The sequence below is a fragment of the Microtus pennsylvanicus genome, chromosome 2 (genome assembly GCF_037038515.1).
Source record: "Microtus pennsylvanicus isolate mMicPen1 chromosome 2, mMicPen1.hap1, whole genome shotgun sequence".
Lineage (NCBI taxonomy): Eukaryota > Metazoa > Chordata > Mammalia > Rodentia > Cricetidae > Microtus > Microtus pennsylvanicus.
In genome coordinates, this window is record NC_134580.1 from 7,815,312 (window position 1) to 7,842,843 (window position 27,532).

A 27,532-nucleotide genomic window follows, 5' to 3' on the forward strand; every position below is an offset into this window, starting at 1 on the left:
CCTAACAAATAGTTCCATAATTGCCACACACCATCAGGGCTCAGTGCCTCTGCCACCTGAACACTCAAATCCTCTGGGCCTCTCATGGTCTGACCCTCACAAACTGTCTCCCTAACTCCCCAACTCTAGCCAAATGTACCCCTGCACTGTGGCACATTCCTGTTACATCATCTCAGTGCCAGGCATCAGTGAGCCTTAATAGCTTCTGCAGGTGCTGTGAGGACCTGGCCACCTCCATCCCACCCACCTTACCACCTCAGTCCTAGAAAAGATGCTGCACACGCAAATTGCACATACAGAAGGCTACGTCTTGCCCTCATGAGACTCATGGATTAGCAACTTTATTGGCTACAAATGGGCTGGTATTCTCTCTAAATGGAGAGCTGAGCTGGCTGAGTTCTGCAGACCTTTGCAGCCCCATTAATGACCATTCAACACTGAATTCAGTCAGCTCCCCTGGCCATACCCACACCTACCTCCCTGAGGGCCTGAGGCCAGAGTGGTAGCTGTGGTTCCTGAACACAGTAGTTCTAGGGACCACCACTGCTTAAAGGGGCATAGTTAGGATGAAATGAAACTCTTCTGTGGCCCAATGCTATGCCATGTGCCACCATGCTGAAGTCCCATTACTACAAAGGTACCAGCCTGAGCCAGAACTACATACAGATGAAAATAGCTGGATTCAGAGGAGTGGGCTCCAGCTGGCTGGGAAAAGCTGTAGGGTGAGCAGGAACTAATCCACTGGCAACGGCTCTTCCCTGTCTTGTCAGCCTCAGAGATGGCAGCAGTGACCGTCCGTCCAGCTGTGGACCCACAGCAGCAGCACACTGCATTCAGCCTGACAACAACACCTGCCTCCCTTACTCAATGAATCCACACAACCTGGAATGTGGGGTTCAAAGATAGCAAGTGGAGCATTTACAGCTGCAGAAGTGGGGCTCCTGGAGGCCCTACTCCCCTCAGCTGCCACCAGGTGCACAAGGCAGGCAGAACCAGTGTTCCCATGGCAGCACCTCTACCTGGAGGGCTGGGCAGGGAACATGACACTGTCAACTTAAAACAAACTTTTATTGTGAATGCTGGTTTGGTCAGTCCATGGCCATGGGGCAGTGGTAACTAGAAACAGCTGGGAGGAAGGGCAGGGAGGAAAGAGCAGTCAGGACCAATTGAAAAAAAAGAGCCTGGGAGGAGAGGTGGGGCTGAAGAGAGACCCAGCCAGCTGGGTGTGTCCTGGCTGAGAAGGAGCACCCCAGCCTGAGGTCAGGGTGCAGGGCTTGCCCACTCTACTCTACCCCAGCAGAAGTGCTTTTGATGGCCTAGAAGAATCTCCACTGCCACCTGTCCTTACACACCCCAGTCAGGGCATCTGAGCTCAGGCTTCTCACCGCTGTGATGCCACGGCTGTAGCAGCTATGCTGGGGTGATGTGGGGAAGGAGGGTTTCTAGTCCTGGCTCAACTCAGAGGAGTACCTACCCTCCCCCACCAAAGGAGGGGCTATAAAACCCGATTCCAGGAAGGCCTGGACCTAGTCTGGTACCCTGTGCTCTGAGGCTCAGCCAGAGGAACAGGAAAAGCCTCCAGTGGTTACAGAAGTCAGAGCAGCCAGGGCCAGCCAGGCAAGCCCAGGATTGTCTCCAAGGGTAAGCCCACCCATTTCTTTGGATCCATGGCAAGGGTCAAGAGTCAGGGTGGGCAGCCAGGTGGTGGGGGTGCACGCTTTTAATCCCAGCACTTGGGAGGCAGAGGCAGGCGGATCTCTGAGTTCAAGGGCAGCCTGGTCTACAGAGCAGGTTCCAGGACAGCCATAGCTACACAGAGAACCCTGTCTCAGAAAACAAACAAGTCGGGGTGGGCAGTCCTGTAACACAGTCACCATGCTCTCGCACATCACAGGTGCTGCTGCAGAGCTTTTGACCTTACCAGTCTAGGAGCTTAGGAGGGAAAAGGAGAGACAGGGGAAGCCACCACTTTCCATTAAACTCCCCAAATCTTAGATTGGGGGATCCCTGCTCTGATAGAAGCTACTAAACCAAAGAGGAGCTTCCAGCTAAGAGGGGCAATTGGCCTGGGAAGACAGGTGCCTTGGGCTCCTGAGGTTCCCTAAAGGATCTGAGGATCTCATTGAGACAGATACAGATGGAAGGACAGGTGGCAGCTCTCAAAAGTGAGTGGCCAGCCAGGACTGAAACAGAGATTGACAGGGTCAGCTGCATTCCTGCACACACCCCCTACACACACACACACACACACACACACACACACACACACACACACACACACACGACAGAGATATATAATAAAAAGAATAGAAATTAAGGGCCCAGATGTACGAAAGATGTGTAAGGGAGGAGGCAGTGGGAGATGGTCAGTCCTTGGACATCTAGTCCATCCTCATCTTATAAATTACAATGCCCCCTGGAAAATGGGGGTTGTGGCAACAAGGATGCTCTGGCTGTGGGCTGGAGTGGGCGGGTGGCGGTCAAAGATGCTCTGCCCAGCTGGTGAGCAGTAGCCAGAGTAAGGATCCCATGGGTGGTCAAGTGCACCAGGGGAATATTCAGCAGCCGCTGGCAGGAGTCACACAGGCCCCCTGGGACTTCACCTTGTGGCGCTGGCCCCCTCGTCGCCGGCCCCCACTGCTGGGCTTGGGCTAAAAGAAAGAAAGCAGGCACTTGAGAAATGGTGGTCCTCTAAAGTAGGGCCAGGCAATGACCATGTTGTAGCCCTAACCTAGTCATGAGTTTCCAAGGGGAAACCGAGTCTTCCTGGCAGCTGTAGGTGTGTGGTAACGGCAGGGGAGCTAGACAGAGAAGCACACAGGGAAATGAGTCAACATACATCACTAACTGGGAGAGGGGTTCAGGAACCACGGAATGGGACGGGGTTACAAGGAGAGGGAAGAGGAGAGAGCTGGGGAGGAGACAGAAGAGAGCGAGCACCAGCACTGTGTGATGGTAAGGCTCAGACGCCTACTCCAACAAGGCTAGAGAGAAACAACACGGGGCAGGCATTGGGGGGTGGGGGAGTGATACCAGGCCTTTGTGAGCTCAGCAAAGACCCGAAAAACAGGCAGGTGGCACAATGACCCAGCAAAGACCACCTCCCTCAGGCTCGGAGAAGGAGTTCTAAGGCAATGTCTCTCAGGTATGCTGGATCTCAGGCACACACAGCACTAGTAACCAAATATATTTGTATTATCAAAGGGAAGCCTTGGCTGAGTTTGGTGACTCACACCTGTGATCTCAGCACCAGAAAAGCTGAGGAAAGCTGCCTTAAGTTTAAGGCTAGTCTAACCTACAGAGTAAATCTCAGGCCAGTCTGTCCTACAGACTGAGATCCTACTCCCCCCTCACTTTTTTTATTTAAAAAAAACCTTACTTTTTATTTTACATACCAACCCCAGTTCCTCCTCCCTCCCCAAGATCCTGTCTTTAAAAAAAGAAAGGGAAAAAAAACAAAAAAAAATAAAAATAAAAATAACAAAAAGGGGAACCTTGACATTTTTCTATTCTTTATTTCATTAAAAACAAATGCCAATCAGAACCACTTAGATTATCAGTCCTGTCCCTCCCAGCACCTTGCTAGAGGCCTTAAGAGGCCCTACTTACCTGTGGCTGGAGACCACTGGATGTAGCAGCCTGTGTAGTTCCTAGAGAGGAAGCGTCCTCTCCAGCTGAGGGGCCCCCTGCTGCTGGCATGCCAGATGGACCTCCTTCTTCTCTTTTGCTCAGGGGACCCTTTTTTGTGGACTGCATTTTAATCTGCTGGGGCTTGGAGTTCATGGGAGAGTTATTGGTCGTCTGGAGGAGCTGTGGAGGCCAAGTGGATAGCATGATGTCAGAGTTGCCTGCCCAGCTCTGAGTGAAGCGGATGACAGGAAGGCCACCTCGGGAGGCAGAGCAAAGAGGCCTTCCCATTCCCATTCTGAGGCCAGAGCCACACAGCACTGGAACAGATGCCTCACTTCCTGCCTCTCCCTGCCTAGAAAGGCTCCAGCCCTTTCTGGGTCCAGCTGCTATTCCTACAGAGAGCTCTCTGAACTTCTGCCATCCTACTCTGAGGTAGGGTAGGGTCTGGGCTGCCCAGAGCCTGTTTTGGACCATACTTTAACTTCAGGCCCCCTGAAGAATCAAAATAAACACCTGTCAGAAATCATAAAAGCTACCACCCAGGAGCAAGTGTCTCAGAATCTCCTTGTTGCCCAAGTTCAATCAATCTCAAACACAGCAGGAAAGAAGGTTGGCTGGGTTTCACAGGACACTACAGTGCAGGCTATAGCCTCTAGCAAACTATCAACATGACAGGGATGCTTCTCAGGAAGAAAAAACAGCCTGAAGTTCATTCCCATCTCAGACATGGAAACCATGTCTTCTTCTATATGGGCAGGGGTCAAATCCTCTACCAAATGTTCTACCCAAAACCATGGGTGAGCTCTATAGCAGGCAAAAGGTGGGCTCCAGGAAAACAACCCAAGCACCAAAGGACCTTCCAACCATGTCCCCATGATACCCAGCACTCAGCCCAAAGGGATCCACCATGCTGTGGGAAACCCTCAGGCAAAGTCCCAAGCATGCCTCGGGACCCAGAGGTAGCACCTCAGGTCAGCCGTGGCTCTCCAGACACTCTGTCTCCTATGGAGGAGCACCATACCCCAACACCACCTTCTCTCCTTCAAAATAGCTTCCAAAGCTGGGCGGTGGTGGCACATGCCTTTAATCCCAGCACTCAGGAGGCAGAGGTAGGTGGATCTCTGTGAGTTCGAGGCCAGCCTGGTCTACAAGAGCTAGTTCCAGGACAGACACCAAAGCAACAGTGAAACCCTGTCTCAAAAAAAAACCAAAACAAAACAAAAAAACACAAACAAAACAAAAACAAAAACAGACAAGCTTCCAAAGCCCAAGACAGGAGGCTTAAGGGACAGCTCCTGGGGAAGCAGAGACATCACTGAAGCCATCCCCTAGTACTGGCTCAGCTCTGCCAGGGCAAGGACCACACTGCTGTCCCAGAATGAAGACAACTCCTGGGTTCTCAAGAGGAGCTTGTGGTACTCGTGGTTAGAGCACACTGAAGTTTCCTTGGGCAGGTGAGGTTACCCCAATCATACCTTGGTGATAGTACCAACAGCCTTGGTACGACCTTCCCGAAACACCAACCGCTGGTCTATGTGCAGGTACTCAGGGGTCTTGATGAAGCGGAAGTGGACAGTAGCCTTGTCTCCTGTGCGTAGACAGTCTTTATCCATACTCAAGATGGTAGCTGTCTGCCGGATGCTCCCACAGTGTACTGTCAAGAGAACCAGAGCCAGAGCATGCATGACCTACCCTGTGGCCTCAGGCTGGAGCCGTGTCTCTATGACAGGGCAAGAACTCTGAGAGCCAGATACATCAGTGCAGTCCACTCTCAGATCTGATCCTGCCTCCTTCCATCTCTCCCCTACCCAGTCCCATGTGGCAGAGCCAGTGCCTGTGTATACATATGCCTTCCCAAAGGGTTCTTCCTAGCACCTTGATGATGCCACCGGGCACACACAGCGATGCTCAACACTCTCGGCTGAATAAATGTGGGTAGGTGTTTCCTGAGGACTGGTTTTGGTCTCAGAGCCTCTGTAGGACTGAACAACTAGCGCTGCTCAGGGGCTGAACTAAGGAATGGCTTAGCTAAACAGGATAGAGTTCAGGCAACTGCCTTGCCTGAAGCTGGAAGCCTTGGGCTTAAATTGCCGGACCTCCCTTGGGAAGGCACAAGTACAGAATATCTGAGGCTGGCAGGATCTTGGACACTTACCCATGGCTTGGTAGCGTGGACTAATTGTGGTGGGATGGTGGAGGACGAGAATCTCAGCCTCAAATTCCCAGGAAGCTTGGGGATTCAGGCGTGGAGAAACCATCACCATGCCTTTCCGGATGGATGAGCGCTTTATCTGAAGGGAAAAAGGAGAACACAGCGCTCAAGGACCATGGTGTCCTTCAGGTTTACCCAGTCCGGTCCCAAAGATGAAAATGTCTTTCTAGGAGTGGGAACCACTCCTACAGCTCTACTCCTCACCACCTAATGCAGACAGCACAAGGCAGCCTCCGTGCTGTGCAGCAAGCTAAACATTGCTACTAGGAAGCAGAGAAGACTGCACAGGAGCTCAGCTTTCCAGCCACTGGATCCTGGAGGGTAAGCCAGGAGCACAGGCAGGTGCAAGAAATCAGTAAACCTGACCATGGAGAAGACAAAGGATATCCCACTTTTCCTAGTAGCTTACAGGATGGTGGGTGACCCCAGAGCTAGTACTCACCCCAAACCCCAGGAGACGAAAGACTGAATGGTAAGAGTATGTGCGCAGATCCCATCCATCCTAAGCTTAGGAGGGTGGCACTGTGCACAGGAGGGACACTCCTATCTGACTGCACTGTGCAAGTGACAACTGCTCAGGCAAAGGAGGGAGGAGCAGAGCTCAGGGGGAAACAGTCCTGGCTTGGAAAGGTTATGACGCTGTGAACCTCAGTCTCCTCCTCTGTGAAAAGGGTCAGTAACCCCCGCCTTGCAATGCAGTCACAAGAACTGGAGACAGTAAAGTGCTTGGCTCGGACTTAGTAGAATTCAAGAAGTTTCTGGAATTATCCTTACTCACCTTCTTTAGTGCAAAGGAGGCTGTCTGGCCTCCCCGTACCTCCTTGACAGGCATGCGCTTGCGATGGATTGACTTGACAGCAATAGACAGGAAGTTACCCAAGGGGTCTGGGCCCAGTAGCAGAGTGTCATTCAGCTTGATCAGGCCCCTCAGCGTGGTCCCGGACACCACTGTCCCCACACCCTGCCAAGGAGAAGAACCCAGCCTATTAAGCCTATTCCCACCACAGACTCCTTCGCTGAGGACGGAGCAGGAAGTGTCCACCCACCCTGTGCAGCCCCACCCAGAGGCACTCACGGGAACAGAGTAGGTGTCATCTATTTGGAACTCAGCAGGTTCTTCCTCCCTGTAGCTGGTGCGCGGGGACAGGAGGTTGAGGAACATCTTGAGCAGGTCGAGGTTCTCCCCTGTGACATTGGAGATCTGGAATATCGGGCACATCCTAAAGAGAAGAAATAAGGGAGAGGCGCTTAGGGAGCTATGACCTCCTGTCAGGTCACTCTGGCCCTCCTCCTCATTGTCTTACTTACCTCGACAACACGAATCGCATACTCTCCTGAGTACCTCACAGACTAGGGACTCTAAGGAGCTGGAGCGTGGCTGTACCCCTGAAATGTAGCCCCTTGTTGGACAACTGGTAGCACTGAAGACAACACAAGCTAGAGAAACAGGCCAAATGCCAGGCTGCTCTGAAGCACAGACCAAGTCAGGGGACAGGTGGCTCCAAGGAAGCCCTGGCTCAGGGCAAAGAAAAGGAACTGTTATCAAAAGATGATTTTGGACCAAGGAGCTAAAGAGCCTAGCACTGTGCTCAAGTCAACACGTAGAATCTAGATGCATTAACATCTGGAGGAAGAGCCTGGTAGAACAAACATCCAATAAACACGTATGCAATGAACAGACTCACTAAATAAACGCCAAACTGGCCTGTGATTAGAGGGCTTTTGAGAAACAATATAAAAAGTCAGTGAGTCATAAAAAGACAGCGTTCCACCGGCCAGGCACAGGCTGGTGCCTTCTATGCTCATGACTTCCACTCCAGCACCCAAGCACCCTCTCTGGGGAAACATAAGGGCTAATCTTGGTTGCCAGCTTGATTGGATTTAGCAGCAACTAAGAGGCTATTTGTGGGAAGGAACAGTGGAGTAAGGAAGCCCCTCCTCCAGGGTAGGCAGAGTTATATCTGTGTAGAACACTGGGAGGCCCCTGGTAACATCTGGTGAGTGGTCAGTTCAGAGCACTGGCCAAGATACAAAAAAGTCCAAGAGAGGCTTGGTGGAGCGTGGAGCATGGTGGTACAAGCCTTTAATTCTAGCACCCTGGAGGCAAAGACAGGCAGATCTCTCTGATTTCGAGGCCAGCCTGGTCTACAAAGTGAGCTCCAGGACAGTCAGGGTTATGTAAAGAGACCTTGCCTCCAAAAACAAACAAGAAAATAAATTAAAAATAAACAGAGGTCCAAGGAAGAAGCAGCTCTACCTTCGCCTGCCCACCTTCGCTCCATACAGGTGAGTGCACCTCTGTTATTGCTGCTGTGGCTGCCTGTCTTTACTGATATCACAGCCCAGTTTTCTTTGGCCTTGCAACATAGACTAAAGACCAGCAGCTCCAGGGTCCTTGAAGACTTCAGCTCCAGACTGGAACTAATGATGAAACAGCTATGGAGCTCTCAGCCTCTCCATCAAGCACAGCCACTGTTGGACTATTCAGCCTGTACTATATAAGCCAATCTAATATATCCTGTGTGATAGATATGCATTCCGTCGGTTCTGTGCTTCTAGAGAACCCTGACTAATTCAGGAAGTTAATAATATCCCCATTCCCAGGTAAGGATGAGACATCCTAACTGGGACTTCAACCTCAGAGAGATCAGTAATTCAGAATGGGAACCGCCTGAACCTGTTGACCTAGGAGACTTGTACAAAGACAGAACCTTCTATTTCCTCCAGCCATGTCCATGAGGCCTCATGCTTGACTAGCTGGTTTAGGCCTAAGGCTTGCTGGACCCTGCTGGCAAGGGCACTTGCTTAGAAGCATGTGCTTCCCCACCCTTTAGCCTTGCCCCCATTACCTCTCAGAGCTGAAGTTGGAGGCTGTGACAATCACATCATCTTTGCTTTGCACCAAGACAGGGATCTTCCGGCAGCCTGGTGACTTCAGCAGGCGCTGTAGCAGCTTCAGGGTTTCTTAAAGAGTGAAATGAAACAGAATTAGGACACAGGCTTCTCTCTGGCCAGACTTCCAGGATATTGCACTCAATACTGATGCAAGCAGGAGACAGACAGACAGACGGACCAGTGTTAAATGTCACGATGCCTGGAGAAGCAGAAAGGAAGATCAAAGCTGGGTGGGTACATGCTGCTAGGTGTAGAGAGCACACAGATGGGGCTCTTGTCTAAGGCCATGTGAACACATAGACAAGTGCCTTGGGTTCCCGAGGATTATGTTCTTTCCACTATGCTCTTGCTGTCTGGAAGGTCTCATCTCAGGAATATTCTGGGCATTTACAAATCTGCAGGGACCCTTCTTCTTCTCTCTTTCTTTTTTTTCTTTTTCTTTTTTCGTTTCTTTTTGTTTTTTTGAGGCAGGGTTTCTCTGTAGCTTTGGATCCTGTCCTGGAACTAGCTCTCGTAGACCAGGCTGGCCTCGAACTCACAGAGATCCACCTGCCTCTGCTTCCTGAGTGCTGGAATTAAAGGTGTGCACCACCACCGTTCAGTGCAGGGACCCTTCTAACGAGACCTTCTAATGGGGACAGTGCTCCATTCAACTTACAGCACCAAAGAGAAGGTGCAGAGGCCTACTCCCAAGGCCTGTGTGGAAACTCTGGTGGCTAAAGGCCAAAAGATATCTGCCCAAACTTCTCCATACACATCTGCTTCAATGGTACAGCACAATGCCAGCTGTTGAGGACACTGGGGAAAAATGGCAGACTAGGCGGGGGGAGGGAAGAGAATGGCAGATAAGACTGGGGGGAAAATGACAGACTAGGGATTTCATAGATCCTATACTTGGAATCAGGAAGGAAAAAGAACAGAAGGAAATTCTGGACTTCTCTTAAATCAAGAGCCAAACAGGAGAGGAAGTAGCAGACTCCAGCTGATGGAAGCTGAGGCCAAGGTCTAGCACAGACAAGGATGCAGAAGGGGCAGATCGCCCTGCATCAGCATCAACAACCCCACAGGCTGCTGCAGCTGGAGGCTGCACTTACCTTGAAGGATATTGGCAGGACACATGTCAATCTTGGTGACAACCACAAAGACAGGTACATTGAGTGCCAATGCCAAGCCCAAGTGTTCCTTGGTCATCCCCACGATGCCAGCATTACTGCCCACCTGCCTCAACAGAAAGGAACTGTCAGGACAAGGAGACAGAGACTGCTGCTGGGGAAGTGGGGACTGCAGCCTGCTGGGGAAAGCTGGGCTGGTGAAGTTCACTTAACTGAGCTCTGGAGGAGGGGACTTACACCTGAAAAGCAGGCCCCAGCGACAAAGCTTTTAACCCCGGCCACTCAGAAGCCTGAGCTTGAGGCCTGCCTGGGCTACAGAGAACTTTTAGAGTCAGCTTGAAAACCTCAGTGATACCCTGTATGAAAAAAAGTAAACAAAGGGCTGGGCTTAAAATGTAACTTCGAGACAGACTCTACCTAGCACCACCAGACCCAAGGTTCAGTTCTCAGTATTGTAAAAAATAGACACAACAAACAAAAACTCAAATCAAACCAATAACAAAAAACCAGAGGAGTCTTGTAAACAATGGGGCAATTCAAAGAGCCTGGGACACACAGCCATCCATACTCCCCAAAGTGTGTTCACTTTTAACATCTTTGGTCTTCAGTTAACACACCTTTAAAACAGGGCCAGACACGTCTACTTTAGAGGGACACCTGATGTTTGGCATCATAATGGACACTTGCTATATGAGCACACAGTATCTCTGGGACTGGAGAAATGACTCAGGGGTTAAGACCACTGGCTGCTCTTCCAGAGGACCTGGTCCAATTCCCAGTAACTACACGGTGGCTCACAACTGTCCAAAATTTTAGTTCCAAGGGATCCAATGCCCGTTTGACCCAAGGATACCACAGACAATACAAATACATACACACACACAATAAAAATGTTCATAAACAGAAAATGAAAAATAAACACTTTTTAAAAAAAGCATCTCTGGCAGGAACACAAAAAACTGAAGACACTAGCTGCCTCTGGAACAAAGGAAGAAGGGAAACTTTACTACGTGCTCTCTGTTGTCTTTTTAAAAATATATCCATGCTGGGTGCAGAGGTGCACGCCTTTAATCCCAGCACTTGGGAAATAGAGGCAGGGATCTCCATGAGTTTGAGGCCAGCCTGGTCTACATAGCAAGTTTCAGGCCAGCAAGGACAACATAGCGGGACAGTCCTGAAAGAAAAATTTTTTTTTTTTTATAAAAAGTCAATTGTGTGTATGTTACTGTGTGTATGGAGAGGGAGTTATGCCACTGTAGTGTCTGGAGACTGGAGGGCAACCTGTGGGAGTTGGCTCTTCCAGGGATCCAATTCAGGTTGTCAGGCTTGGCAGCATACACCTTTACCCACTGAGTCATCAAATTGGCCCTCTTCATTTTGTACCACGCGAGGGAATGCCTACTAGGATAGAATTAAGAGAGAAACTGCTGCCATCCTGTGCCTGCGTGGAGCTTTGAACATGCTGCAACATCTTCACTGTGCAGTTTTCACTGCTGGCAGCCTCCAGCCCTACTGCTGCCCCCATCTGTCTCCATCTGTCTGCTGCTGCCTCCAACTGTCTGCTGCCCCCAGCTGTCTGCTACTCCCAGCTGCCCCCATCTGTCTGTTGCCCCAACTGCCCCCAGCTGTCTGCTGCCCCCCAGCTGCTCCCATCTGTCTGCTGCCCCTAACTGACTGCTGCTTCTCTGAGTTACATCTCCAGTCCTCCAGCTATTTCTTTTCACTCTTTTTCAATACAAATGCGGCTCACTTTGTTGTTCCCACACTGAACCTGAGAATGATCTATTGGTTTCTATATGTTACTTTTTTCCCCCTTGAAAATTCATAACTGTAGAACATTAACAAGATAGTTCATTGCTTTTGTTACTTATTTATTTACTTAAAAAAGAAAAAGATGCCAGGAAATGGTGGCACACATCTTTAATTCTAGCACTTGGAAGGCAAAAGCAGGTAGTTCTCTGAGTTTGAGGCCAGCATGGTCAACAGAATGAGTTCCAGGCCAGCCAGGGCTGTCAGAGAAACCCTGTCTCGAGAAAAAAGAAAAAAGGCAATAAATTTTAGCCAGGTGGTAGTGGTACATTCCTTTAATCCCAGGAGGCAGAGGCAGGAGGATCTCTGTGAGTTCGAGGCCAGCCTGGTCTACAGAGCAAGTTCCACAACACACATACACACGCACACACACACACAAAAGAAAAAACAAAAACAAAAAAAGGGTGTGTGTGTGCCTAGTATATAACTCAGGCTGGCCTCAAAGACATGATCCTCTTACCTCCACCTCCTGAGGGTTGGGATTCTAGGCAGGCAGAAGTAAAAATACTTAAGGTATTTTTCTTTTGTCTCTATAGTTTAATAAATGGATGCTGGCCTAAAAGTCAGACAGGAAAATTTTGTTTGGGGTGAAGATTATCCCATCATTGTCCTACCTCAGTACAGTTTTAACTGAATGAAGAACTCGAGTCTCTAAAGTAAAGACATGATAAGAAGGACATGCATTAGGGCGATGGTACAACAGTAGCATGTTTCTCCAGGAGATGCTAACTGATGTGGTTCATACATACTGTATACATGCACTGAAATATTCTGAACTTCATAAGTAGGACAATTATTACACATGTTAGTTAACACAATACAACAGAAAAAAAGAGAAAGAAAAATGTTTGTTAAGTTAGTTCCCAAACCCTTCATGTTTAAAAAATATATGCAGGGTAAGAATTCTTTTTTAATTTTTTAAAAAATATTATTAGGGGCTTGAGAGATGGTTTAGCAGTAAAGAGTACTGGCTGTTCTTCCAGAAGACCCAGGTTCTATTCCCAGCATGCACAAAGCAGCTCACACTTGTCTATATCTAGACTCTGGGGAATCTCACACCCTCTGTTGTGAAATATTTGTTTAACTGGGCAAATATGTGTTACATTTGTTTATGCTGATTTGTTTAATTATGTAAAGGTATGTTGCTGTTTCACTTTGCCTGCCTAGGGTGGTCTAATAAAAGGCTGCCCAGCCAACAGCTAGGGAGTAGAGGGATAGGCAGGACTGTCAGGCAGAGAGAATAGGAGTAATCAAGTAGAAAGAGGAAGATGCCTAGGGCCAGCCAGCCAGCAAGTAGAACGTACAGAAGGAAAGAAAGGTAAAAAGGCCCGAGACAAAATGTAGATGAAGAGAAAGAGGTTAGGTTATAAGAGCTAGTGGGACAAGCATACGCCGAGCACTCATAACTAATATGAAGTCTCCATGTCACGATTTGGGAGCTGACTGACAGTCCAAGAAAGCCTGCTACAACTCTCTTCTGACCTCTGTGAGCACTGGGCACACATGTGGTCCATAGACATACATGCAGGCAAATCACACAAACATATAAGATTCAATAAAATTAAATTTTAAAAATTAATGTGTGTGTGTATGCATCTAACGGTCAAAAGACGTCTAGATGGGGTTAGTTTTCTCCTACCTTTATGTGGGCACTGGGGATCAAACTTAGGTTACCAGGCTTGCTTCCCACTAAGTCATCTTCCTTACCCCCTAAACCCTTCTTAATGGCCACAGGCCCAGTGGCCCCTATGGACTTCCACAGAGAAGCAGAGAGGGATGGGCATCCCTGAGCACACACTGCTCCTCCCCTCTTCAGTTTGAAGGCTGGCCTGAGAACCTGTTTGTGGGGTAACTTGAGCACATTTTGTAGCAACAGATGCCTGTGTTTACCACACTTATTAACACAGGCAGCTGAAGAACCAGGAGGGTGGAGGGGCTTTGGAAGGACTTGAAAACTCACTCACTAAGCACGTGTGTGCACTGCACTCTCTTCCTTCCTCCCTTTCCCCTTGAAGCTATGCATAAAGTACAGTAAGCTCAGCAGAACACACATGCACACACTTGAGCAGAGCCGAGCCCTATGCCCTTCTCCTTTTTGGTGACACTACATGATGAGCTGCCCTCTGGGAGCCCTAGGACCAGGAAGGCCTACTTCCCACCGTGCAAGCCACCAGGCGAGAAAAGGGCCAGGCCCCTATACCTTCCCCAAAAGGGCTGTAGAATGGTTGCTACATTTCCCTTCCAGGCACTGAAGACACCACCTAAGGCCCTGCTGATTGCTTGGCTCCAGATGTGAGGTGCTTTTCTTCTTTCTTCTGATCTCAGAGGGTGCCATCTAGGGCCACTCTCTCAAAGTACCCTCAGGCACTAGAGAAAACATTCCTGAACACACTAAGTAAGGAGGAGACCCCTTTGCCTTTCCAAAAATGAAATCTGTGAGTAGTATCTTGCTTTATACTAGGAGGTCCCCTCCCTGATCTAAATGCAGGAGAAAGGTTAATATTCACCTATGGAGAAGATCACAGAGCTCAGAGGACTGAGCTCCCCGAGATCCCAACTTGCCATCCTTACTCCAGCTAACAGTCTCAGAAAGATCCTGAACCTTCGTCTAGCACCTCCAGGTCCCCTCCTGAAGGAAGCTTCACACTTACCATGAGCATGCAGAAGTCAGGCAAATGGCCAGTCATGCCAAAAACAGTGGTCTTCAGGTACTTCTCGTGGCCAGCCAGGTCGATGAAGGTAATCACCTTCGTGGACTTCTCACAGATCTTTGTCCACTCGAGGCTGCCACCATGGCTGTCGGGCTTGTTCACTACATTGCCTTCACTGTCAAAGCCCAGAATGTCATTGCCCACGCTGCTGGTTCGACCAGATTCAATCTCATGTTTGTGGCGGAATAGTTTTTGGCGGGCAAAACCACGACCATTGTCCAGTTCCCCATGTGTTAGGACTCCCAGGAGTGTGCTTTTGCCAGCATCCACGTTGCCTACCACTGCCACCCTGCATGGACACAAAACCAGTATGAGAGCTAGTTCCTGGAAAGACTACTCAGCCAGAGCCTGGGTCCCCAAGGGAGGGTTCACCCCAGCCCTCTGGCTCATGTCGTCCCAATTCCTGGATGAGCACAGAGGGGGTGGGTGTTCCTGAAGCTGTACCCAAGGAGCACAGAGTTAGTCAGAAGTCCTGGCTCTTTCAATGCCTGCAGTCTTAACCCCACTGCTGGGAAGACTCCCAAAGTTATAAAAGGTACAAAGGATCTCCCTAGCCCCCATTTTCTAGCCTCTCAGGTTGATGGTAAACTGACTAGAGCCACAGGCTGGCCCCAGAATGCATGGCTGGGTCTCTCCCACACGTCCCAGATGGAATACCGAGGAACGGAACACAGAAACAGAGCAGCACTGCCAAGACCCCGAGCCCCATACTCTCCCACTTTGGGAGAAGGGAAAGGCAGGGGAGAGACAGCGCTGACTCAGCAAACACCACAGGCTGCACCACATGCTCTGTGAAGCCCCTCCAAGTGTTCTGTGGCCTCCTCACCTGACCTCCAGGAAGTCATTGTCTCCAACTCGTTTCCTGACTAAGTAATCACGCACACGGCCACCAGCTTCTTGACGCTCACGCAACAGGATGACATCAGCCTCTATCTGTTCCGCCATGCTCTTCACTGTGGCGTAGGAGGCTTCCATGTCAGCTTCACTCAGCCCGTACTCAGTCCCATCTGGTAACAAGAGCCCAGACATCAACAGGAGAGGGGTCAGACCAAGCAGCCTGCCAATAGGCCAGCCAGTCAACCCCATCGAAACAGACTCCCTCCTGGCACTGCAGAAAAACAGTGACAACGCAGGCACACACAGAGTTAATGTATAATAGTGCCACAGCTTCCCCTTCTAGCAGGGCACTGGGTAATTCATTCATAAGCCAGAGATTCTCCTTGAACTTATGCCAAGCTTCATACTGGGTGCTGGGAATATAAGTGCCCTCAGTGAGCTCACAGCCTCAAGGGAGAGACACAAGAAATTAATTAATGTCAATACGGATCTGAGCACTACCCTGTAGAGCTGAAGGAAGAAAACACAAAGGACAGTCTAGGGATGTGAGGGTAGCTTTGAGGGTGCTGACCCCAAACTGGGTCTTTAGAAGTTGAATAAAGACATCATGGCAGAGAAGCAAAACTGAAAGCACCACAGACAGTGACCAGGCAGGGACAAGAAGAGGCACTGTGTTGGGGGGGGGCGGGGCATCAGGGAACAGAGGGAAATGGAAGCTGCTATGACACCAGACAACAGCAAACGTTTTGTACCAGAGCTGGAGGTCAGGCAGGGCAATAACATGGTCAGAGCAAGGTAGGCAATAAGCAAGAGGCCAGAAGCAGGAGCCAGGCAAGAGAGAAATTCCAATGCCCTAGGTAAGCAACGAGGGCAGGAAGAGGGAGGTTGTGGGAGGGGGGTGTCCAGGTTATCTTAAAGACAGTTTGTAACCAGGATGGCTCAGGTACGGTATCCGGCAACACCTAGAAAAAGAATATGAGCCTAGGATGTGGAGGTAGGCAGGAAAAGGCTGAACAACTAGTTTCCTAGAGTCTAAGAACAGCAATGCACCAGGCGCATCTCTGTAGCATGGGGTTCAGTGTCCACACTCCCTCGGCCTCTCTCTAGGTCCCTCCTAAGCACACCCTGTCGCAGGGTGCTCTCTTCTTTTTCACCACCCAGAAACTTTGCCAGACCAAGCGTATTCTTCTACCTCCTCTTCCTCAAGTTCCCCAAAGCAAGCTCACTAACTCCAAGGGAGGAAAACCACCCCTCTTCTCTTTGTCTCTGCTCACCTGAGCTACTAACCATCTCTTTGATTCAGGAAACCGAGGAACCCTTGCTGACACTCAACCCCGGGGCTCTGAACTGACCACCACTCCTAGAAGAGCTGCCATCACCAAACATCACCAGTGCCCCCATCACTGTAACCAGCTACAGCCTCTGCTAGTCCAGCCACCAAAGGCCCCCTTTTTCCTCCAAACTTTCCCCTGAGTTATCGTTCTAAAGTCTCAACTGTCACTGTCAAGACTTCAAAGACGGGCCAGGCGGTGGTGGGTCATGTCTTTAATCCCAGCACTTGGGAGGCAGAGGCAGATAGACCTCTGTGAGTTAGAGGCCAGCCTGGTCTACAAGAGCTAGTTACACAGTTACAGGACAGACAGAGTTGTTACACAGAGAAACCCTGCCTCAAAAAAAAAAAAAAGGCTTCAAAGATATTCTTGTCTAGCACTGGCCACCTCGCCAAGCTCCACATGGGATCCAGTGTCCTACAAGAAAACTCGTACCTAGAAGTCTGGTATTCAGACTCACCCACTCACCCTGTAAGCAGCAGCACACAGATGGTCAGAATCAAAAAAGCACTGGACATTTCCTGTAACCCTACAATACAGGCAGTACTTTTGCCTTTTAATAGTGGAGTACATAACTTGACAATTCCAGCACTCAAGAGGATGAGGCAGGAGGATCATAAATGTGAAGCTCCCCTCAAAAACGAAAGGGGAGGAGGGGAGGGAAGGAAGAACATGGTAAACAGAACCCAGATACTTGAGAACTAGGGGGCTGCGGAGGGGCCATAGTGTAAACTGGAGTCTTTTGATTCCAAATGTAGATGCTTTTCCTTCCCTGCTGGCCCTCTCACTGTCTGGCTGCTCCCTCTCTTGTCCCTGTTCTAATAAAGACAATACTTTGCTTCTAGTCACCTAAGCATGTCCCTTCATCAGCCCAGTCCTGCTGATTTGATTCCTGTTCTTTATGGTGTTCTTTTGCTGCCTGATTTGGGACCATTTTCTACTGAATAACTGGTCTCAGTGAATCTAGTCTGTGTGTCTTGCTCCTGCAACACCCCCGACAGTCCACCTAGCACAGTCCCCATACATTTAAACTCCCAAAGAAACCATGGTTCTAACATTGCCACTTTCACATCAAAATCTCTGAATGACTTTCCAGAACCAACAGTATTCCTTTCTGCTCCAAGTCCTTTAGGTGACGGCCCCCCTACCCTAGTCTTAGCTCGACCCTCACTTCTCACCCCAGACAGCCAATCAGCATGTCCCCTCTTGGCAAGATCCTCTCAGTTCTGCTCTGAGGCCTTCTTTACAGCATCTATCACACCCTGACCTTGTACACGAGTTCCCCTGATTACACAGAAAGTCTTTTGTTTTTTTTCTAGACAGTAGCTACGGAGCTTGCTCTGTAGACCAGGCTGGCCTCGAACTCACAGAGGTCTACCTGTCTCCTCCTGAGTGCTGGATTTAAAGGCGTGTGCCACCACTGCCCAGCTACACAGAACATCTTGAGGATGAGGACCATATCTTAACTATTCTGTGGTGAATAGCTTTTCTACTTTAAGTCCTCAGACGTTTGGAAAATGTAAAACAACTGAATCAAGGGAGAACAACTGGGCAGAGGGTTCTAAATGAACCACTGAATGAACTTTGGTCCCTTGAGCTCAGGATGGATGGCTGTCATCCTTACCAGACAGACTATCCACCTCCCTTGCTGGTTTTCAATCGGGGCCAGCACCAATGTAACCTTCACCATCAGAACCTTCAGGTGGGCACATTACCCTTGTCTAAATGCACGACTTTCATCATGTTAGGATGATGGAGGAAGGTCATTGGTTAAATAAAAAGAAACTGCTTGGCCCTCATTGGTTAGAAGATAGGTGGGAGGAGTAAACAGAACAGAACGCTGGGAGGAAGAGGAAGTGAGCTCAGACTCCACAGCTCTCCTCTCGGGAGCAGATGCCTCAGAGAGACGCCATGCTCCCAGCTCCCAGGCAGACGCACGCGATGAAGCTCCGACCCAGGATGGACATAGGCTAGAATCTTCCCGGTAAGCGCACCTAGGGGCGCTACACAGATGATTAGGAATGGGCTAAATTAATATGTGAGAATTAGCCTAGAAGAGGCTAGATAGAAATGGGCCAAGCAGTGATTAAATGAATACAGTTTGTGTGTTGTTATTTCGGGCATGAGCTAGCCAGGCAGCCGGGGTGCTGGGGACACAGCCCCGCCGCTCCTATTACTACATTAGGAGAAAAGCCAGTGTCCAGTTACTAAAGACGTCTCAGATTCTGTCCTGCCAGCTTGCTTTCCTTCCCACAAACATTCCACTGCTCAAGGTGCTATGGCAGCTTCCCAGGCTTTGGGGACACAAGTCTCAGCTCTTTGGCATAGCGTTCAAGGACCATAAAAGGACCCTGTCTACCTGTCCAGACCCCCCTACCTCACATTCTCCTCTCCTCACTGGAGTATATCTGGCCCTCCAAATGCGCATCTCCAGTGTCTCTGTGCCTCTGTGCATGTGGTTTCCTCTGCCCACTCGCCACCACTCACAGATGAGCAGCTCCTCTGTGTGGCTGTTCCTGACTCCTAAAAATACAACACTGTGTCCCCTGCTGTGCCATCTGCCACTCCCCTCATCACTATGGTGATTAGGCTGGCTGGCTAGGCAGGTATTCCCTCCCTCTCTCAATGCTCCATTTGCTCAGTTGAAGATGATGACCTTCCTTTACAAGAACCTTTCTTCAGGGATGAGTGTATGACAACAGAACTGTGTTCCCTGCTGGACCCTCCAAATGAGCACTCAAATCACAGCTTAGTATTAAGAAACTTTTGACTTTAATCCCAGCACTCGGGAGGCAGAGGCAGGTGGATCTCTGGGAGTTCGAGGCCAGCCTGGTCTACAAGAGCTAGTTCCAGGACAGGCACCAAAGCTACAGAGAAACCCTGTCTCGAAAAACCAAAAAAAAAAAAAAACCAAAAAAAAACAAAAACAAAAGAAACTTTTGAGATTCTTTTTGCAAAGCAATCCCATAATAAATCAACTACAACCTAGGACCCCGAAAACCTTCCACTACTAACACTAACATTTCTATACCAAATGCACTCTCTGAGCTCGTGGAATGTGCCCGGACACTATGAGATGGTGTACTAGTATTCCCATTTTCTTACTATTGATTTATTTTTGGTTTTTCAAGACAGGGTTTCTCTTGTAGTCCTGGCTGTCCTGAAACTTGCTCTGTAGACAGTCAGACCTCAAACTCAGAGATTCACCTGCCTCTGCTGGATTAAAGGTATACACCACCACTGCTTGGCTAAAAGATTTTATTTTTAATTATATGTATATGTGTGGGAATGTGCACCTGAGTGTAGATGTCCAAAGAGGCCAGCATATGGAATCAGATCCCCAGGAGTTGGAGTTATAGGTGGCTATGAGCTTCCTAACATGCATGAGAACCAAACCCAGTTCAGTGTGTGAAGAGCAGTACACACTCTCCAGCCCGGTATTACCTGCATTCTAAGACAAGAAAACAAGTCATAAGTAAACCAGGACTTTCCAGGCTCCAGACCCCAAATTACTAGACAATCACTGACTTGCTTTCTAAAATATCAACCTTAAATGAAGAACACACAGGTATAGAAAAGAGTCCCTCTGGATGGTATACAAGGTTTTTTAATGTATTTATTCACATAATACTTTTCTGAGGGACAGGAGGTGGTGGCGCACACCTTTAATCCCAGTACTTGGGAGGCAGAGGCAGGTGGATCTCTGTGAGTCTGAGGCCAGCCTGATCTACAGAGTGAGTTCCAGGACAGCTAGGGCTACACAGAGAAACCCTGTCTCAAAACAAAACAAAAACAAAAACACAAAAACTGTTTCTCTGAGGAAGGTTTCCATGTCTGCATTCTCCATGTTACAGGGGCAGGCTTTGGACCCAGGAGAAGCTAGAGATGAAGCTGACCTCTGGGAGCCTTGTGATTGATTCAGTGTTGTCTGATGTTCAACTTGTTTAACCAGTTCAGATGGCTTCTGCCTCCAAAGAATCCAGCAGACAGAGTCACCAAGATGATGTGTGGCTACTGCTGGGTGTGTGGGAGATGGGCAAATGAGTATTACATCTTACCTTCCCAAGGAGAGTTAATTAGTTGTGAGTTGCTGAGCTATGGCAAAATTTAGACTGCAGTAAAGCAGAAGAGAAAAGGGGAGTCTGAGTCTGTGGGGAAGGCCAAGACAGGCGGATAAAATCCAAGGCCGGCCTGGATCACAAAGCAAGATCCCATTAAAGTAAATAAATAAATAGAGTCCAGATCATTAAAGACTAGTCCTACCCCTTGTCAAAACTGACCTTTCTGTGGTTTCCTATGAAGTAGGAAGTGACCTATGAATGGTTTGTCTTAAGGCAGGACAGAGACATACTCGATGAACTCGCATAAGGAATCAATGATTTATCACCAAGCAGAATGGCCTTTTCTGAACCTGCTGCCTAGCAGCACTTGGCACCACTGACAGACTCCCTCCCTTCCTTGACAGGTGACCTCTAAGTCTGCCTATCTCTCTGACCAGGTCTTCTCTCAGGCGATAGGCACCACAGCTGAGGGGTGGCAGGAGTGGGAAGGACAGGGGAGATAGGGGAGCCGTTTTTTAGAGACCAAGTTGTTGTCCCAGTTGTCATCTTCAGGCATTTTCAAATATTGTTTTGTGTATGTGCCTTCTTTCCTCCTTGTGGACAAGGACCAGCTTTATTCTGTTTTGTTTGACTTTCTATTGCTGGTGACAGAGCACAGGTCCTTGAACATCCTAGGTGAGCATTCTACTGCTAAGCTACAAGCCCATCCTAGGGTAACAAATTTTAAGTATCCAAAAGAGCTTTGAAAAGTATCAAGATCTAGAAGATCCTTAACATATGTATCAAGTAGCTGAAGAACAATTTTTTTCCAGTACTGAGCATTCAGCCAGGCCTTGCATAAGTCAGGCAATGAAGCACTGCCCCTGAGCTACACCCCAGGCCTTTTTTGTATTTTTTATTTTGAGACAGTGTCTTAGGATGGTTTGAAATTGGCCATCCTCCTGCCTCAATCTTCTGAGTGCTAGAATCACAGGCAAGCACTCCCAGGCCTGGTAAAAGGCCTGTGAGAGCTCCTGAACTCAGACTCAGCTGCCAAAGAACTACTATGTGCCTGTCTACAAGTCTGCCGAGAAAGAAAACTGCCCCAATGATGCACACAGGCCCAGCCTGGGCTCCTTGCAAGTGATCCTCAATAATTTCGGTTTTCATTTCAGCAAAGATAATGTTGCAATGAAGATGAAGGTAGTGAGATGGCTATGGCACTAAGGGTGGAAACAAGGAGTGATTGGAGGGGGGAGTGGACAAAACCAATTCCATTATCTTGTCTGGGGCTCTGACGTGGGGTTTGCCTTTCTCTAAAACTGCAGACTCTATTATGACGAGTAAGTAGGTTTGAGGACAATAACCAAAGTGGTCACATGGCTACAAGCCTGCCGAGATCTAGAAGGGGCCAGGAGGGACCTCTGTTATCACAACTATCCAGACTGAGTGGTCAGCATGGTTTGAACCAAAGCACCTTGATGTAAGAAGAGAGAAATTCTGAGTGTCTACTTCTTGGTGGCTTCAAGAAGAACCACAGAGATTATCAGCTAAGCAGGAAACAGAATGTAATGGGATCCACAAACAGGGTCTATAGGGAAAGACCTAGAGTTACCCAAAGCAGGGTTAATTCTAGACCTAGCTAGGACTTACTGGCTTACCTTGGACGAGGTTTCCTTGCCTAAAGTTCCAATTCCCTGTACGTAAATAAGGAGTCCTGAGGTGGAGAGGAAGCATCTCTAGGGCCCCCTGAACAAGGAACCTTGACCCCAAACTTGTCCTGACCATTCAGTTGCTTGTCCCCCCTCCAGACAGTTCTGCAGGTATTACAGAGTGGTTGCACAGGAGACACGGAGTTAAAAAGGAGGCGGCGGGGAAATGTACTCTAATAATTGTTTAAAATAAAGGAAAGGAAAACTATGCTCACCTGATCCCTGCCCAATGACATATATGGTCTCTCCGCATCCCTCGTCCATCCTCTCCCACATCTGCCGAAGTAGGCTGTCATACTGCTCTGATGTAGGGCTCACTAGAACCAGCTAGAAGAGAAACCAACAGCCTTAGGACCACACTCACTAGAGAGCGCCACAGCCAAAGCTGATCAAAGCCTGACCAGAGACCCTGGGCAAACCTCAGAGCACTCTAATGCAATACAGCTGTGCAGCCCCCACATGCGCTTTCTGCCTCTCCTGAAACAGCCTTATACGACCCAGATGATATATTAGAATGAGTTATGTCTGCACCAAAACCCACAGGAGGAACAGTGTGCACAGCCTGCCTCCAGCTGCTTCACAAGGGGGTTGTCCCAAACAGGGGAGAAGCCAGCCTGACACAGCGGGAAAGCTCAGAGCAGTGCTTTGCACCTCCGCACCATCCTCTGCCTACAGTGCACCGGGAGTTCAAGGACAGACTGCTCACTTATAGCTATGCCCTCCACCCACAGTAACAAAAGGATTCTGTTCTACCTTGTCTACGCTGTCTTGATTACTACAGTGAAAACTGCCTGCGAAAGGCCATCTTTGTCAACAAAATTCTACAGCCACTAAGGTTAGTATTATTAGGACTATGGGCTGTGTAAATCCTGTCAATAACAAAGTATCAACCACTTATTTGGGGAGGTCTTTGCCATCAGGCATGCCACTCCTATGTGACCTTGGACAAAGAACTTAACCTCTCTAAACCTCAATTTCCTAGTCTATAGAATAACACAAAGCATTTGGGCTGGCTCAAGTCTGTGATACCAGCACTGGGGGAGCTGAGGCAAGGAAATTGCTATGAGTTTGACAGCCTGGGCTATAGAATGAGATCCTGTTTCAAAATGAAACAAAAACAAAAGTTCCTAGGCCAAGCTAAACTAACGCTCAGTACAAAGTTATCTTCACCCAATCATTTCTACAAAAACTGCATGTATCCCGCCACCATTAATCATGAAATGTTTTTCTTGCTGGAAGCTCTCATAGCCTTAGCTCCCCACATTTTTTAACAATAGTGAGGTATAAAATCTAGAGTGTACTCTTTCCAGGGCTTAAATCTATTCAGTCCACCCCTTCTCTCCTCCACACGGTCAGCTTTTCTTTCACACACACACACACTCTTCCAATTTCCAAGGACTTCCCCAGCTATGTGATGAGGTAACAGTTCCTTACTCACGGCAATTAAATAAAATAGTAACGAAGGTACCACCCTCTTACAACTCTGTCCCAACTCCCCACTGTGTTTCCAGGCTTCTTCAGTTCCCTGACCATGTACTGCCATCCAGCCAGCCCACTTCTAACATGCCCATTTAACTCATTAGAACTTATAATTGTAACCCGGTTGCTGCCAGAGTTACACTGTCTCCTCCATTTTGGAGGTCTTCTTGAGTTTGGCCATCCTCATCTAGAGGAACTAGAGAGGACTACCATGACAAAAAGAAGCTAGCTGGCTTCCAAGTGCTCAGCAGAGACTGGATGGAGAAAGAATAGTTGGGAATCGTTTACGTAGGTTGCAGGGAAAGGTTCTTTCCAGTTTTCTGTAGTTGTGCCACCATGAGATGTCACAAACATTTTCAAAGCTCCATAAAATCTCCCATCCAAGTAGTAATCAGACCAGACCCTGCTTAGCTTCCTAGATGGGAAGAGACTGTTCAGCATAGTATGGCCACAGACATCAAAGGGCCATAAAAACCTCTCTTATAATTACCTTACAAAGGGCAAGGGGTGGGGCGGGCCTATCTTTCATCAGCAGCTACTTAATCCTCATAGGGAATTATCATCTATCTAGTCCAAATACTTCCTGAGTCTCTGATATGGATCTGGTACTATAATGGGTGTCTTAACATACACTTCTAATTTTTGCAATACAGCCATAGTTTCTTGATGGAATAACTGGAGAATTGAGAGGTTAAGATACCTTCCCAAGGTCACAGAACCTCTTTAATGGCAAGAGTTGGAAGGGAAACCCAGCCAGCCTTCCCAGTCCCTCCAAGTGGGCATTAGTGTCTTTAGTGACACCGAACACTTTCTAAACACCAGTTACATCTTAGACTAACATTTTTATTTTTCACAATGCCAAGTAGATGATGTGATCTAATTTCTGCCTACCGTCTCAACAACTCAGAAGGCACTATTTAAAACCCCGTCCTTACCCTATGACTACTAAGAGATGGCTCAACTCCTGGGTAGCAAGACTATGTGGGTCATGCCCACTGCCCATCTAGTTTTTAAATTTTATTACATGGGGGTGGGAAGCGTGCCACAGCGTTCGTGTGGACATGAGAGGACAACTTGTGGGAGTCAGTTTTCTAAGTAGGAAGGTCCAGGGGATCGAATTGAGGTTGTCAAACTCAGGAGGCAAGCACCTTTACTAGCTGAGCCATCTCGTCAGTCCCATCTTTTTATACTGTTTGGGTGGACACGGAAAGTGGACACTCCTCGGACATCATTCTCGCAGACGGAGCAACTACTTTCTGTTTCCTTTCCAGGGACCAGGAAGAGAAGCAGCTGCCACCCTACATCCACCTCAGAATGGCTACCTATCTTCGCGAGCAACCCGCCCCCTGCCCAAGCCACCTTGACCCTCGGTCGTCCCGGACGCTCCAGAAAGAAGAAAACCCCGAGGAGGGCGGAGTGGCCCACATAGGGACAGGGATGCAGAGCGCGCGGCCGGTGTTGAGAGCCCAGTTCCACGTGGCGGAGCCAAGGGGCAGCGATCGAGGCGGGAGCGGAGAGCGCGGGAGGCCGGCTGGACACTGCCCGGTGCCGAGAGTGGGCCCGGGCCCCGCACGTCCGGGAGCGCGGCAGGTGGGCGGGCTGCGTCTTTCCCGCGTACCAGTGAGCCGCTGCCACTGGACGGCCGGCTGCCCGCCGTCGCCTCGGAGACCGTCCGGCCCGCTCGGGTACCCCTGGCCCCGCCGCCGCCGCCTCCCGGGCCTACCTTGCTGGTGAGGTCCAGCTCCGGCTCGCCGTTGAGCGCCTCGCCGTCCTCGCTGCAGTCCGAGTCGAAGCCGCCGTGGAGTCGTGCCGCAGCCGCCGCGGCCCGGGCCGCTCCCGGAGAGCTGGGCTCGGGGGCGAACATCGAGGCCGGCACCGGCGACTCCACCGGGGAGCGACTCCGCTCCGCCGCCATCTTTAAGAACTTAGGCTAATTCGCAGCCGGCCGCCCGCCCTCCCTCCCTGGCTCATTTAACTAATTTATGCTTGGCCCCGCCCTCCTCGTTGGACTAATTTATGCGCAGCTTCTCCCGCCTCGAGAGGGTGACATGTATCTCCAGCGGAGACACAGGCGACTCAGTCTCTCAGCCACCAATCGCCGCAGTCGTTTCAAGTGTCTTAATGAATAATTAATGAGGCCTAAACCCCAACAACAAATATCAGAGACGTCGGGAGCCGTGGTCCCACCTCGGGAGGGGCCAACACGGCGTGCACGCTACCTGCCTGGAGTCTTCTCGCCAACAGGAACAAAGCAGAGGTCTGACTGACTTAACAGCAATCCAATGAAAAGAGAGATCCATGCTTTTCCCCGCCTCCGTACCGCCCCTTCACTTTCCAGAGGTGGGGCCAGTTTCCAAATCATACTGCAAAACAATCCCGCCTGGAGCCTCAGGATGATGGACAAGAGAGGGACCCAATCTTGTCCTCCCTAGGTCCCGCGCATCTGGCCACTGCTCACCCAGATAGTAAACTGCATAATGAACCTGGCACTCCAAATGACTTAACAGTCCCTGGCAAGCTTAAAGCAAATTTTATAGTACAATCGATGCTATTTATTCCAAGAGTTGTAATACTATAACAGTCAGACCAAGGCAATTAATTAAACACCGGCCTTAGGGAGCGCCATTCATTGACTCCTCAGAGATAGATCTATTAAGTGAACAAAAAGGAGAAGATGGCAGCCCAAATACCAGCGTAAAACACCTCACCACATTTGTGGCTAACAGCTGAACCAAAGGTCTAGGATCTGTGAAGGTAGTTTCCTACGGATTATTTTTTCAGTAATGTCGCTTGTGGAAAGCCCCAGTTCAAAACCCTGTCCGTGTCCCTAAAATTCCTGTTTCGAATGTCTGAAAAACCTAGACTTTGTCAGGTGAGTTTTGGTTTTTACCAAGGTCTTATAATGCTGTCTGACCCTATCCACTCTTCCTAGGTAGTAGAAAAAAAATACTGAGAAAGTACAGAAGATTTAGGGTTCAGACCACAAGGTATAGTGAGCAAGAGAAAGGGTTTAAAATAGCCATTCGGGGAGCCTGATACAGCAGAATCTTATCATTTTTAACCAAGCTTCTGTACTGACGCTGCTGGAAACGTGGTCTAAGGTTTGTTGTTGTTGGTAGAGATTTATTATTTTTATTTTGTGGGTATGAGTGTTTGCCTGCAGGTATATCTATGCATAACCTATGTGCAGTACCTGTGGAGTCCAGATGGGGCGCTAGAACCCTTTGAGACTAGAGTTACATGGTTGATAGCCTCGGTTTGGGTGCTGGGAATCGAACCTAGGTCTTCTGGAAAAGCAATCAGTGCTCTTAACCTTTGAGCCCTTTGCCTTTTTTTTTTTTTTTTTGGTTTTTCAACACAGGGTTTCTCAAAATCTGTCCTGGAACTAGCTCTTGTAGACCAGCCTAGCCTTGAACTCACAGAGATCTGCCTGCCTCTGCCTCCCAAGTACGGGATTAAAGGTGTGCACCACCACCGCCCAGTGCCCTTATTGTTTTTTTTAAAACATGTATTTATTTATTATGTATACAGTGTTCTGGTGCCAGCAGACCAGAAGAGGGCATCAGACCTCATTACAGATGGTTGGGAGCCACCATGTGGTTGCTGGGAATTGAACTCAGGACCTCAGGACCTTAACCACGAGCCATCTCACCAGCCCTGCCCTTATTGTTTTTGAAAGAGTCTCAAGCAATCCAGACTGGTCTTAAAGATCATTACGTCGAGGAAGATGTCCATGAACCCCTAATTTTCCTATTTCTACCTCA

The 27,532-nt window shown here is 49.0% G+C and overlaps 1 protein-coding gene across 1 annotated transcript; it reads right to left on the reverse strand.

Moving 5' to 3' along the window:
• Window positions 1-1,051: 1,051 nt before the first annotated feature.
• Gtpbp1 (GTP binding protein 1) lies at window positions 1,052-25,720 on the reverse strand. The gene is made up of 12 exons (XM_075959876.1): window positions 25,492-25,720; window positions 22,505-22,616; window positions 15,196-15,376; window positions 14,310-14,658; window positions 9,832-9,955; window positions 8,692-8,806; window positions 6,918-7,062; window positions 6,621-6,803; window positions 5,786-5,921; window positions 5,106-5,284; window positions 3,610-3,810; window positions 1,052-2,651 (listed from the first exon to the last, which is right to left on the reverse strand). Exons 1-12 carry the CDS (start codon window positions 25,681-25,683, stop codon window positions 2,559-2,561), a joined length of 2,010 nt encoding a protein of 669 aa, XP_075815991.1. The 5' UTR covers window positions 25,684-25,720; the 3' UTR covers window positions 1,052-2,558.
• Between the last annotated feature and the right edge of the window lie 1,812 nt (window positions 25,721-27,532).